Source organism: Colossoma macropomum, unplaced genomic scaffold (assembly GCF_904425465.1).
Source record: "Colossoma macropomum unplaced genomic scaffold, Colossoma_macropomum, whole genome shotgun sequence".
In the NCBI taxonomy this organism is placed as follows: Eukaryota; Metazoa; Chordata; class Actinopteri; order Characiformes; family Serrasalmidae; genus Colossoma; species Colossoma macropomum.
In genome coordinates this window covers 4108114-4122841 of record NW_023494799.1, presented here as the reverse complement: position 1 = coordinate 4122841, position 14728 = coordinate 4108114, and the positions used below count along the sequence as shown (strand labels likewise).

The 14728-nt window shown below is 39.5% G+C and overlaps 1 protein-coding gene across 1 annotated transcript; it reads left to right on the top strand.

Annotated features, from left to right (window-relative positions):
- The first annotated feature begins 4694 nt into the window (after positions 1–4694).
- cunh19orf44 (chromosome unknown C19orf44 homolog) lies at positions 4695–14702 on the top strand. Its single transcript, XM_036586667.1, has 8 exons — positions 4695–5519; positions 6405–7043; positions 8698–8998; positions 9180–9277; positions 10284–10743; positions 11193–11282; positions 11812–11978; positions 13976–14702. Exons 1-8 carry the CDS (start codon positions 5400–5402, stop codon positions 14063–14065), a joined length of 1965 nt encoding a protein of 654 aa, XP_036442560.1. The 5' UTR covers positions 4695–5399; the 3' UTR covers positions 14066–14702.
- Positions 14703–14728: the final 26 nt, after the last annotated feature.

Below are 14728 nucleotides of genomic sequence, written 5' to 3'. Positions count from 1 at the left end.
GATCAACCACCGCTTACCCAGTTACCCAAAAGGAGTTCTTTAGTAAATGCAGTGGTTCAATTTAGAACCATAAGGTCTATATAGAACCATTTGCATCCTTAAATGGTTCTTTGCATAGTGAAATGGTTCTTCAGATTTATAGGGAATGTGTTGTGTATTCAGTGGCGGACGAAGTACACAAATCATGTACTTGAGTTAAAGTAGAGATACCCAAGGTAAAATATTACTCCAATAAAAGTAGAAGTTCCTCCCTTTAGACCTCCACTTGAGTAAAAGCACAAAAGGATTTGCCTTCAAATGTACTTAAGTATCAAAAGTAAAAGTACTAAAAGATTAATTATGGCTCTGATGTCCTGTTATCATTTTTATAACCAGACTCTGCTTCATGAACTCATTTTAGGTGAAAATACTCCAGTGTCTCTCTTGGTAAACCAGTCTTTTAATAGAATGTCATTAATTAGTGACGCTGATGTCTATTAAAATTATCATGAGCACAAAACACTGAAGGCAAACAGTTTCCATCAGGTAGAACTGAGTGGCTCTGAAATCACTTTTTACAAACAAGCAAAGTTTCAGTTTAAGATTTTTTTGCAACTTAGTTACAAGTTTAAGATTAATAAAAACTTTAAACTCAGATTCACAAATGAGTTTCCTTTACTAAACTGCATCTGTAGGTCTCTGTTCATAAACATAAACTAGCCAAAACAAATTTACTGTAAAATGAAATCGCGTTTGTATAAATTCAGAAAAAAGAAACACGTTAGTCACAACTGCATATGTGTACATATTTCTATATTGTGGTCTGTTTACACAAAGTTAGGTCAGTTCATCATTTATGTTGAATAGACTCTCCCAAAATTTTACGCTGCTGCGCTGATGTTGAACCGTGTGCTGCACTGGGTCAGTATGACCAACAGGTCAAAACAAGCTCAAAACAAAGCGCGCGGTGCCCTGATTGGTGTTCTTGCTTCGTGCTTCTTTCATTTTGACATGTTATGTTTTTATACACACATAAACCAAAAGGAACAACAGATTTCTCATAATGTAGTGGAGTAAAAAGTGAGATATTTGACTTTGAAATGTAGAGGAGTGAAAGTAAAAAGTCACCCAAAAAAAAAAAAACTTTATTACAAACAACTTCATTACAAAAAAACTTCAGTAAAGTACAGATACAGGAAAAAACTACTTAAGTAAGGTAACAAATTACATTTACTTCGTTACTGTCCACCACTGTGTATATTTTTAAAAGCACCAAAAATGGTTCTGCTCTTGATACCATGTCAAGCTTCTTGTTTTTTTGCCTGCACTCTTAAAAAAGATTTTTCAAGGGTTCTTTAGTAAAGAAAATGGTTCTATATAGAACCATGAACAGTCACAGAACCCTTGCATGCTTAAAGGGTACTTCACATCATGAAAGTGTTCTTCAGACTGATGGAGATTGTGCCGGAGATGGTTCTATATTGAACCTTTTTGAAAAGGTTCTGCTATTGTAACAAGCTTAACATCGTAACAATGCACTCTGAGCAAAAACGGTTCTATATAGTACGAAAAAGCGTTCTTTGGCTTCTAAGAGTAGTGGAATCCTGTTCTGCAACACTTTCTCCATCAATCAGAAAAACCCTTTCATGATGTGAAGAGTGAGTGTTCATGGTTCTATATAGAACCATTGTCTTTACTAAGTAACCCTTGAATAACCATAAATTTTAAGTGTATCCTGTATTTGATATTATTATTTTAGGGCTTTATCTTGAAAATAAAAACATATGATAAAAAAACAGTGTGTTCATTAAGCAATAGAGGGAGTGTGTTATCGTGAAATATTGTCGATAACACACTCCTCGAGTGTTCTATTGCTTTTATACAACGATTAAATAAATCAAGTAATAAATAAATAAACTGGGCTGTGAATGCGGCGTTTAATATGTTTTAATGTTCGCAGTACCAAATTATAGTTCCTTAACAAGCAGTTTGTTGCTACATCAGAGTACCAGCTGGCAGTTCGTTCTCCAGCTCCTTACACTAAATTCCCAAACTGTCATCACCACTGAGCAGCTTTTCAGTCGGCAGCCGTGACAGAATAACAGCTAAACAACCTGGAATCAGCCAGAAATGAACCCAATACCATTCGCCAAACGTGTAGTCTGATCTTCAGAGTCTGACCAAATCAGACTGAGCCATAAAACTGCCGCAATATCAAGTTTAGCTCAGTTTTGTCAGTTTTTGCCAGATCAGTATTAATGTTGTTTTGTTCCAGCCAGTCTGTAAAGCATCTTACAGCCCATTTAGTTTGGCGAATGGTGTTGAGTTCATTTCTGGCTGATTCCAGGTTGTTCAGCTTCTGTTTCAGCTGCCGACTGAAAAGCTGCTCAGTGGTGATGACAGTTTGGGAATTTAGTGTTGTCTCATCTTCAGAGTCTGACCAAATCGGCTGTCGGTCAAATGTGATCTTAAAAGTGTCCATTTTCTGTTTGTGCAAAGTAAGATGTAAAAACGCTGTCACACAACGGCGTCTCAGTGGAGTGATACAGTGTGATGTTATGTTGAAATAACAGTACGATTAGAACGCTTCTCAACCAATCAGCTTGCGTGGCCGGAACTAACTGTTGTATAATAATAAATAGCTAAGCTATAGATATGGGGAGTGGCTTTGTGGGAGTGACTGAATGTGTCTGTGTTTTGGTCATTCTGACTATTTTAGTGCCCTTTTTTCGGTGATTTTTTGACCAGAATAAACCTGTTTTAAAACCCTGCAAAAACATTTTGCCTTTTTTAACGTGAATAGTTTAACAGTTAATAGGAACTACTATTTTTTTTTAACAACAATGACAAGAAAACAACAAAGAAAAGGCATGTATGAGTCCACTCTATCATGCATACGTCCGCACTGTTATGGTAAGATGGACAATAGGGTGGACAGTTTTAGCTTAAGTTAGCATCTGATGAACACATGTTTGAGTTGCAGACATGCTGAAATGTTCAATATGATCTGGTTTTGTTTCAAATATATATTTTCATATTCTCTAATTATTTTAATTAACTTGATATTTCACCACGACAGGCTGGGCATCTTAGGCTTGACCCAAGCTAAGTATGGAGACAATTTAGGAAAAATTATGTTAAATGAATTCATATAGTTACTGTACATAAAGCAGGTGTGTTCAGTCCATTGACGATAAAACAATATTAAGCTTACTCATATCAAAGGTCACTTTCTTAAAGGTGTCATCATAAATAGCTTGACATTTTTATGAAAATGGCAAAATGGATAACCAAAATGCCTAAATTATTAATAAACTTTAAGAAAGTTTAGTAGTAAAAAAGGTTGTGTTATTTAACCACCTCAAAGGGTTATTCAGCTTAACCCCTGATGGCAAGAGGATAGTGGACCACTGTCGGCCCGCTAATGGCAAAGCTGTTGGTCCACTGGCGTTTTGCTCAGCATTTTCTGGGTGGCCCACCGGTGTTTAAGCAGAGTAACAAGACAAAATTCCACTTATCATCACTCATTTTTCCCTCACTTACTGATTTTCCCTTCCTTCCTTTCTTTAGTTTTACTTTGTAAATTAGTTTAGTAAGTAATTTTAATCCAGCTCAGAGTCAGAAACACCATTTCCTATAAAATCATTTTATATCAGGCCTAGTCATGATTATTTTTCTCTCAGTTGTTTGTAATAAAGTTTATTTTCTAAAATAAAAGTCTCTAGGCATTAAAAATCTGTTTGAGGAGATTAAAAACTGGTTAGAGGTTGTATGCAGGACAGTAATCTGGGTGGTCCGAGGGTGAACCAGCAGTGGCAAACAGTCAGCAGGGTGCCAGCCTTATCAAGCCAGTGGACAGATATATGCTGTTATCTGGGAACCATGCAGCACCTCCCCATCTCCACATCTGAGTAAACAGTATAAAATGTACAGAATGTGATGTGTTGTAAAGTGAAGGTTACCATTCTTATTTATTTATAATGATCGATCATTTAGAGTAAAACTTGATGTTTGTATGAAACCTAAACGGCTATGCTGGGAACACCAAAGGCTCATTATATTGATATTGACTCACAGACTCGTAAGACACTCAGTAACCCTGGACCTGTAAATCAGCTCGTTATGTATGTTTTTCAAATCCAACGTGCTCCACTGTGGAGACCGCAGGTGCGGCGCAAACCATTCAGCCTGTTTACGGGGGACCGTTCAACTGTACGAATCCCCCGTGTAAATAAACGCCAAAATGCTGGTATCCACTTGAAAAAAAAATCATTTATTTTAATCTTTTGTAACATATTTATTAATATTGTCGAGTCAATGTACCAGAAAGCGACCGTATATCGACGCAGAGTCCCCCTGCGCCCGAATACGGTTGCAGACGTGCAAGCTGTGTTGCCAGATTGACATCCGTGAATCCAATAAACTCCTCGTGAGTTACAAAAAGAGTGTTTTTCCAGCATTAATATTTCGTTAAAAAAAAGGATAGAATATCTTATGTATATACAGTAGAAAAACAACCAAGAGGTTACCTTTAAATCTTCATTTATTGTACGGAAACCCATTCCCTCCATTTAAAATTAAAAAAGCACCTAATTATTATTTTGTTCATTTTTATGTGAATTGCTATGCCATGATCTTTGAGGTACTATGTTATTATTTTGTGATACTTATTAATTTTAGATTCTGTCTCATTAATTTGAGATGCTTTATTCTTTTGAGATAAATATATATATAATATATATACATATTGAAAAAGCATCTCAAAATCTCACAATAATGACTTATGCAATGACTTAGAATGACTTATAATGGCATAGCAATTCACTTAATAATGAACAAAAAAACAATTAATGGTAGATATGTTTTATTTTATTAGAAGTGGAGAGAATGGGCTTCCGTAGCACTGACAACAAAGCAGGATTACAGGAATCTGGCAACGCGAGAGCTGCTGAACTCCGTTGTCGGGACGCTTTGGTCGTTATGGCGACCGAATTATCTACATTTTAATTGCAGTTTAACGGTTTTAGGTTTTACACCAATAGTAATTTTAGGTTTGGGTCACAATGATGACATTTAAGTAGCACAAATGATTCACCGCCCGCAAAACAACGTCGCTTCCAAGCAGTGTTTACTAGTTAGCTTTAGCGTTAGCATTAGCATTAGCCAGTTAAAGGGAAATGCAATGGGTTTCACTAGTTAGCCAAGGAGCTAACCTATCTAGCCTAGCTAACTTATGATATCTAGAACGGGAGACTGCAGAAGCAGCTCGGAGATATCAGTGATGGTAACGTTAGTTGTTTGGAGACAGTTAATTAGTTAACACTGTATTAACTTGGTTAAGATGGGTTAACTACTATTCACAGTAACTGTCACTGCATGTAGCTTAAGTGGGGTGCCATTAATTTTGGACTTCATCTGCGATGTGGAATCGAGGAGGTTTTCGCAGTGCAGCTCTGGAAAGAGCTAAAGCACAGCTGTCTGGACAGCGGGTTACCAACAGTGGGACACCGAAGAAAAACACACAAAGAGATGTGGGCAGTGTAAGTTAGACTCCTAAAAAAGATGGTTCTTCAAGGGTTCTTTAGTAAAGGGGAAAAACACTAAAAAGGGTTCTGCTATTGTTACAAGCTTGACATCGTATCAGTAGAAGAACCCTCTTTGGTTTTATATAAAACCATTTGCAAAAAAGGTTCTGTATGTCTGAAGAACCATTTCGCTGTGCAAAGAACCATTTAAGCATGACATAGTTGTATGTAGAACTCATGGTTCTAAATACAGCCATTCTCTTCACTAACAAACCCTTGAAAAATCTTTTTTAACCTCTTAAACTCATTGGAAGCACCGGTGGTTCCAAAACGCACTTCGTCATATTCTTCATAACTTTCATATTTCATAAGCTACGTTCTAAAGGTGGGGGTCATATGAGAGCTGTAACTGTCTTCTTTCCAGTCAGATAGATGGGTGATGTAATTTTAAACCCTTATAATAAAAGAAGCTGAACTTACAAGTTTTTTGTCTACTGAAAATCATTTTTCCACAAATCTGAGCTATAAACTATAAACAGATGGCGTCTCTTCAGTGATCTGCACTGTAAAAATTCTTTTTATAAAATAATACAAAGAGCGTCTAAGATTTTTGGCTTTCAGCAGTAAATTGTAAGCATATAGCAATATGTGTGATCATAAAACACATTTTCTGTTAGTTTGAGGGGAGCTTTCACAAAAAAATAAATAAATAAATAAATAAAAATTTGCACTTATTTCATGCAGTCACTGAATAATTTGCCTTACGATTTGGTCATGTAAATATAGATGGACAAACCAAAATATACCCTGGAGAATAAGAGGTTGAGTGTAGACATACGTTTTTTGGGGTTGCTCTAATTTTGCCTGTTCTTGCCTAATTAAATGTTCTGATGTCCTCAGGCAAACTTTGGAAAAGACTTGCTACAAGCCGGACAGACCCCTTTACAAGGACTGAGTGACCTCTCCTCAGAAGATGCAGACAGTGAAGACCAAAGTCATCCTGCTGATCCTGCTAAAGTGGCACCACATTTTGCAGAGCCGTTTGGCATGGGTGGTGGAAGTAGATTTCTGAAGAAGTCTGCCAGCAGCGCTGCGGCAGACAGACAGTTATCTGCCCCTAGCAGGACTCCTGCTGATGCAAGTGACCTCAAGCTCATTCCTCAGCGTAGCTCACAAAGTGTGGCACTAAGCAGGCTTGCGTTAATTGAAGACCGCTTGCGAAATCATAAGAGCAAAAAGCTTGGCCCTGATGTGCCGCTGCCACAGGAGCCGGGCCTTTCCGTCCAGTCTAGCAGTGACTTGAGTATGGCTGGTAGCCGTTTCCTTAAAAAGAAAGTGTCCACTCCTACAGATCAGAAGGACCGTGACAGCACACATGTGGGCAGCTATAATAAGGCTCCTCCACATGTAGCTTCAAATGTGGAAAAACGCATAGACAGTGACGAGGAGGACATGCGTAGACTTCTGGGAGAATCGCTAGACTCACCAGATGCGAGCCTGACCAGAGTCCTGAGACAGAGTCCTCAGGTGTCTGCTAAGGTACTGTGGCAGTGCTGAAGACTTATTCAGAGTGGTTTAAGGTGAAATGCTGCAATCTAGAGAAAGTTACTCAGACTCAGAAATTGTTCACAGCAGCTGTGATGCACAAATCCAGGTTCTCTAAAGTCGACTGTGGTTTCTCACTGTTGGCAAGACAGCAGCAGAGCCATTGATGAGGGGATAGTGTCCAACACATAGTTTACCCACTTGGTTGAGTTTCTACAGATCATAGTGATACAAAAAAATCAATTATACCAAGTTGTGTCAGATGAAATTCAAGTTCTAGGAGTTAAAGGTGGAAATGGCTGTTATGCAATAGCAAACTACACCATATGGACAGAAGTATTGGGACACCTACACATTACACCTACTGGAGCTTTTATGACTCCCATTCTAAATCCATAGGCATTAATATGGAGTTGGTCCCCCTTTGCAGCTGTAACAGCTTCCACTCTTCTGGGAAGCTTCTACAAGATGTTAGTGTGTCTGTGGGAATTTTTGCCCATTCATCCAGAAGAGCATTTGTGAGGTCAGACACTGATGTTGGACGAGAGGGTCTGGCTCACAATCTCTGTTGTAGTTCACCCCAAAGGTGTTTGATGGGGTTGAGGTCAGGGCTCTGTGAGGGCCAGGCAAGTTCTTCCACACCAAACTCACCCAGTCATGACTTTATGGAGCTGCTTTGTGCACTGGGGCTCAGTCATGCTGGAACAGAAGAGGTTCTTCCCCAAACTGTTCACACAAAATTGGAAGTGTACAACTGTCCAAAATGTCTTGGTGCTGAAGCATTAAGATTTCCCTTCACTGGAACTAAGGGTTCTAGACCAACCCCTGAAAAACAGCCCCATATCATCATCCCTCCTCCACCAAACTGTATAGCTGGCACAGTGCAGTCAGGCAGGTAATGTTCTCCTGGCATTTGCCAAACCCAGACTCGTCCATCAGACTGTCAGATAGAGAAGCGTGATTCGTTACTCCACAGAATACGTTTCCACTGCTCCAGAGTCCATTGGTGGCATGCTTTACACCACACCCCAAATGCCCAAAATGTCCATCATGGTGAAAAGAAGAGAAAAGAAAATTAAAATTAAAAAAGTTTACAAAGCTATTACAAGAATTGGTTATAACTACACTAATTGATGCCTGAAGTATTAATTTATACTTATAATTTATACTATTATATTAATAGTTTAATATAAGTTTTTGGCCTAAAATACGTCTTTTTTTCTCGAGAGGTACATGCAGGGTGCTGTTAGACAAATAAATAACCCAAAAAACACAATTTCACCATCATCAACATTACATATGAAACTCAGAAGACACGTGTAGATTCACTGGTAGTTTTGAGTAGGAAATAAAATGGCTATATTTGTGTTGTAGACATCGCAACCCCTGGTTCCTATCACCACCACTGTAAAGGAATCAGAGTCTGTAAATTTCTCTACTATGCACCATTTCACACAAAAGCACTCGGAATGACAATGACAGAACTGTGCTGAAATTTTGAAAATCAGTGGTATTTCCCTTTCACATACTTTAAAGTTAGGATTTTTTAACCATTTTGATAAGAGATTTTGTTATGACAGCAACAGAATATGTACTGATGATAAAATCTCATCTGTTCTCATTATTTCTTTATGTCTCTTATTCCCAGACTTTTATGAAAAGCAGTGTAAATGTGTCCAGCTCGTCTGTCCCGTCTGCCGAACAGCACAAAGAAAAAGCGCATGTTTCGTCAGCATTCACAGCGCAACGCCATCAAAGTGTCTCTCCTTCTCCACCTTCGTCTCCTAAAGTCCTCCCAGCCAGCAGGTCTGGCTCTCGGAGGGCTGTGGTCACTCCGCTGTCCCTGAACTCAGCCTCGGGCCACAGTGAGATCAGGTCACAGGAGGAGCTTTTCCCAGTTGCGTCTAAAGATGACGACACACTGAGTGAGCGAAGCGCAGTATCAGATGGTAAGAACTGAGCTTTACACGTCTGTTATTCTCAGCTAATTATATCTAGTCCCTCACTAGTTAAATCAGGGCCTGTGTTAGAGCATGAATTACAAAACGTTGCAGAGTATTTAGGACTGAACGTCTGTAATGTTTATTGTTTGTCTGTAGCATTTTCTAAAATCTTTGCATTCCCCTATAGATTTCAAATTAAATGTCATGACGTTGGATGACCTGGCCCCAGTTACCCTTGGTACAGCTGAGTTATCAAAAGAAAAGGTGGACAGTTTTCTAAAAATGGTATGTATTTATGAATTATTAAGAACGATTTACAAACTTTAATTCCAAAGAACTTCAGACAGTATGTGAAATACATAAAATCACTTTATTTTTTAATTCACCTTTATTTAAACAAAAGTAAGACAAGATACACCGACCAGGCATAACATTATGACCACCTACTTGTTTCTGCGCTCACTGTCCATTTTATCAGCTCCACTTATTATAGGTGCACTTTGTAGTTCTACAGTTACAGACTGTAGTCCATCTGTTTCTCTGCATACTTTGTTAGCCCCCTTTTACCCTGTTCTTCAGTGATCAGGACCCCCATGGACCCTCACAGAGCAGGTACTATTTGGGTGGTGGATCATTCTCAGCACTGCAATAACACTGACGTGGTGGTGGTGTGTTAGTGTGTGTTGTGCTGGTCTGAGTGGATCAGACACAGCAGTGCTGCTGGAGTTTTTAAACACAGTGTCACTGCTGGACTGAATAGTCCACCAACCAAAATTATCCAGCCAACAGCGTCCTGTGGGCAGCATCCTGTGACCACTGATGAAGGACTAGAGGATGACCAACACAAACTGTGCAGCAGCAGATGAGCTATCGTCTCTGACTTTACATCTACAAGGCGGACTGACAAGGTAGGAGTGTCTAATAGAGTGGACAGTGAGTGGACACAGTGTTCAAAAACTCCAGTAGCACTGCTGTGTCTGATCCACTCAGACCAGCGCAACACACACTAACACACCCCCACCACGTCAGTGTTACTGCAGTGCTGAGAATGACCCACCACCCAAATAGTACCTGCTCTGTGAGGGTCCATGGGGGTCCTGATCACTGAAGAACAGGGTAAAAGGGGGCTAACAAAGTACACAGAGAAACAGATGGACTACAGTCTGTAACTGTAGAACTACAAAGTGCACCTATATAGTAAGTGGAGCTGATAAAATGGACAATGAGTGTAGAAAAAAGGAGGTGGTCATAATGTTATGTCTGATCTGTGTATATGCTTGTGTTTATACAGACTGAAGAAAGTCCCTCTGGATTTAGAGAGCTCAGCATTTCCTCGGCCAACGAAATCTCGCATAAAGACAGGCGCAAACCTGAAGAGGCTCCAGCAGAGTATGAGAGTGACTTTGAGAGTGAGATCCAGACTGACACAGCTCTGAGTGCTAATGAGATTTCTGAGCATTTCTCAGCTGGAGATAAACATTCCTCCATAGCTACTGAGGCTCAGTCTCGCTCAGGCGATTTGCACTCTGATGATGACCTCACTCTCACAGAAGAGCCGTCGAAGTCAACAAGCGCCCGTTATCGTAGGTCTGGGTCTTCTTTAAGCCGCAGCAGAAGCTCTTGCTCAAGTTCTGACTCAAGCGATGCTACCATTACTCAAAGTGAGCCACGGAGGCTGAGCACCAGACGGCCTGTGAAGGACGCTACGGTGCAGACGCAAAGAGATGGACTGACCTACACATGGTCCACTGGTGGGTCTTTAATTGTTCTGCTTTAGTTGACTTATGCTAATAATAGAAATAGTATTTATAATACACTGAGATGCCAGTTTACTGCTTTTTGCCTACACTTGTTGGCCATTTTATCAGAAACTCCTGCCATACAGGTTCACTTTGTAGGTGTACAGTTACAGACTGAAGCCCTCTACCCTGTCCGTCAGTGGAAAAGGAGCAAAACTGACCAGATATTATTTTAGGTGGCCCATTCTCAGCGCAGCAGTGACACCAATGTAGTATTTCCACATTAGTCAGGGCCACTGATATAGGTCTGTCAGATGCAGTGTGCAGTAAGTGGTCCAAGTGGTCTAACAAACTGGCAACTCTGTGTATTTCACTAGACATTTCACACAGCTCAGTGCAATATAAGCACAGTCAAGACTGGACTGTAAGTGAAAAGTGGACCATGATTGTTCCTCCTGTAGGGCAAGCTGTACTGGGTCCGTCAGTAGGGATGTCCTATGTGGATCCAACTCCTGTGGCTAGCCACACAATCAGCGCAGAGGCAGTGGAAGGTAAGAAAGCCTAAACTACTTTATATTTATTAAAGTAATCCTTCAACATTTTTAGATGCAAAACGCCTCATGGTCATTGTAATTTAGACTGTGTTCACAAGACATTTTCATATCCATCAAAAAGAATGCCTCAGTGGTCTGTTTTGGGTGTGTTTATGGGTGGAGACAGATGTGACCAGGACACTCATTTATACATAAAAGCTTATAAGTGAAAACTTTAATCCTACAAAGTGATCTTTGAATGTTAATGGTTCTATATAGAACTATTTTCTTTTCTAAAGAACCCTTGAAGAACCATCTTTTTAAGAGGGTAGTACAGCAGGTTTTTCTGTCAGATGCCACTAATCATTGACGTTACTTCTGCTTTATGTGATAAGACTGTAAGGCACTGTTAGAAGTTGTGAGCATTCTAACCAGGTCAGTTACAGCTTTGGAAGAATGTGGCTGTTTTATTCATTTAAATTCAGCAGTCATCACTGTGGTACTTCCCAAGCTGAAGGCTGAACATCTGTGTCCTCGCGTCCCACAGCGCTATCTGCATACAGCCCTGCTGTGTTTGCTCTGAATGACATGCTGAGACAGCAGCTAGCACTGACCAGGAGCTTCATTGAGTCCAGCAGACATCTGCACCAGGCTATGGTGGAGTCCCTGGGGCCTGCTGACTATAGATACACCACACTGGAGGAAGCCAAAGAGGTAAAAAAAAAAGAATCTTTTTGGAAACACTGGGGTGCCTCTTTTTGCTTTTCTGAATTATAGTACCTTTTTTTTGTTCTTCCGAGTGTAATCTGTAATAGACGATAAATGTTTCAGTTTCAGTAGTACATCTATAAAGAGACCTTTATCTATATACAATCAGGCATAATATTATGACCACCTCCTTGTTTCTATGCTCAATGTCCATTTTATCAGCTCCACTTACTATATAGGTGCACTTTGTAGTTCTACAGTTACAGACTGTAGTCCATCTGTTTCTCTGATACTTTGTTAGCCCCCTTTTACCCTGTTCTCCAGTGGTCAGGACCCCCATGGACCCTCACAGAGCAGGTACTATTTGGGTGGTGGATCATTCTCAGCACTGCAGTAACACTGATGTGGTGGTGGTGTATTAGTGTGTGTTGTGCTGGTCTGAGTGAATCAGACACAGCAGTGCTGCTGGAGTTTTTAAACACCTCAGTGTCACTGCTGGACTGAGAATCGTCCACCAACCAAAAATATCCCGCCAACAGCGTCCTGTGACCACTGACGAAGCACTAGAGGATGACCAACACAAACTGTGCAGCAGCAGATGAGCTATCGTCTGACTTTACATCTACAAGATGGACTGACAAGGTAGGAGTGTCTAATAGAGTGGACAGTGAGTGGACACAGTGTTTAAAAACTCCAGCAGCACTGCTGTGTCTGATCCACTCGTACCAGCACAACACACACTAACACACCACCACCACATCAGTGTTACTGCAGTGCTGAGAATGATCCACCACCCAAATAGTACCTGCTCTGTGAGGGTCCATGGGGGTCCTGACCACTGAAGAACAGGGTAAAAGGGGGCTAACAAAGTATGCAGAGAAACAGATGGACTACAGTCTGTAACTGTAGATCTACAAAGTGCACCTATATAGTAAGTGGAGCTGATAAAATGGACAATGAGCGTAGAAACAAGGAGGTGGTCATAATGTTATGCCTGATCGGTGTAAATCATCACTGTCATATTAAAACTGTTGTCTTGTTAAGCTTGTGTTTTATTTTTTTTTAATGAAAGCTTTTTTTCATGTAAATATTTTGTGATAAATGGATATTATATTATATTCCAAAATAAAATAAAATCATTTAACATTCTTTTTCCTGTAAAGTTATTATTTCAGAGACACACGGTTTTGTTCTGACAGTGAGGATGTGCAGAACATGCAGCAGACATTTAATACTCTAAAAGTTATTTCTAGGGATGGACTGATGCCTCTTTTTCCCTTCCAATACAGATACCGATCCTAACACTAACATAACGACTCAATAGGTGCCTATAAATCCTTTTCAACCTGTTATAAATTTTATTTTGGTATAAACATTGTTCTGTCTCACAAATAAAACATATTAAGCGTGACTGAATTGCATTCGCTGGTCAGATAATGTCACATTTTAATGGTTTTGTAGCAAAAACTTGCTTCAGTTACGGATCTACTGACGCACATCAGAAAATTGCTTAAATGGTATCAGTATTCTCTACTGCCAATACTGATGCTGTTTTTAAGTGCCAGTATGTTGCAAAGATACCAGTGTGGTATTAGTGCAACATCAAAAAACAAATTGACATTAGGTTCATCATTTATGTTAATATTAAAGCTGCACCATGTAGAATTTAGTTATAATTCAAATAATTAGCGTTAGTGAATCAGGAGAATAAAAACAGGCTAAAATATGGTGAGTGTGCGCTGCTTTGAGTCGCCCTCTAAAGCCTAAAATAATCACACCATGTATGTCTTTAAGTCACACACACAGACTCAAAAAGAAGGTCTGGCTTGATGTTTAGGTCTCAAATGCAAAATCAGCTTATACTTTACAAAATGTTCTGCATGTTGTGTGCAATTACACATTTCCACCAGAGAGGTCTCCAAATCCACAAAGCTAGTGTACTTTTCATATAATTGTCTTGGTGTTACAATATTGGTTTCCTCAACTAAGCCTTTCTTTCTCAGTTCATCCGCTGTAACAGATCACCCAAGCTGACCATGAAGGACGCTTTGGAAGAGGTTTTGCAGGAGATGAGGGAATATCACTACATATGAAGTACACAGATACACAATCATGGGAACAAGCTGTATAAGCAGCCTCTTTTTGGCATATGGGATACATACATCACCCTTGATCCCATGTGATGCAAACTAATGGTGTTTTGTACTCCAGTTTCTAGTTGCAGGTCATATCACTGCTGTCGGAAGAAAACCTCGTATCTCCATTTTTGGTGTTTTTCAGTTTTTGATAATTTGAAAATGTCTGTTACCCTTTACTTTGTTTGTCCAAAGAAATGGACCAAAATGACTTGGAAAAGACTTTGGTTCCATTGACTTACATTAAAAGTAGTTTTTTTTTCTTCTCCTATAAAGTTACCATTTTGGAGATACAAGGTTTTCTTCCAACAACAGTGATATGCAATACGTCACATACGCAATTTTGTAAAAGAAATGCAGTACCTTATGTGAACTGGAGGCAGCTGGAGTGGAACATTCTTGGGATTTTATGTATTTGTAAATCTGTGATTAAGATATTTTTGTAAGCTTACCACTGTGCATTGAAATGAAATATACATTAAAAACGTTTTACATTAAATGTGTTTTTACTGCACTGTGACTGTGTAATAAGTCATTTATGGTGCTTACAGTTCCCTTGCAAAAAGAATTTTAACTAAGACTCACTTATAACGGATAAATAATAGGTTTTAACAGTTCTAT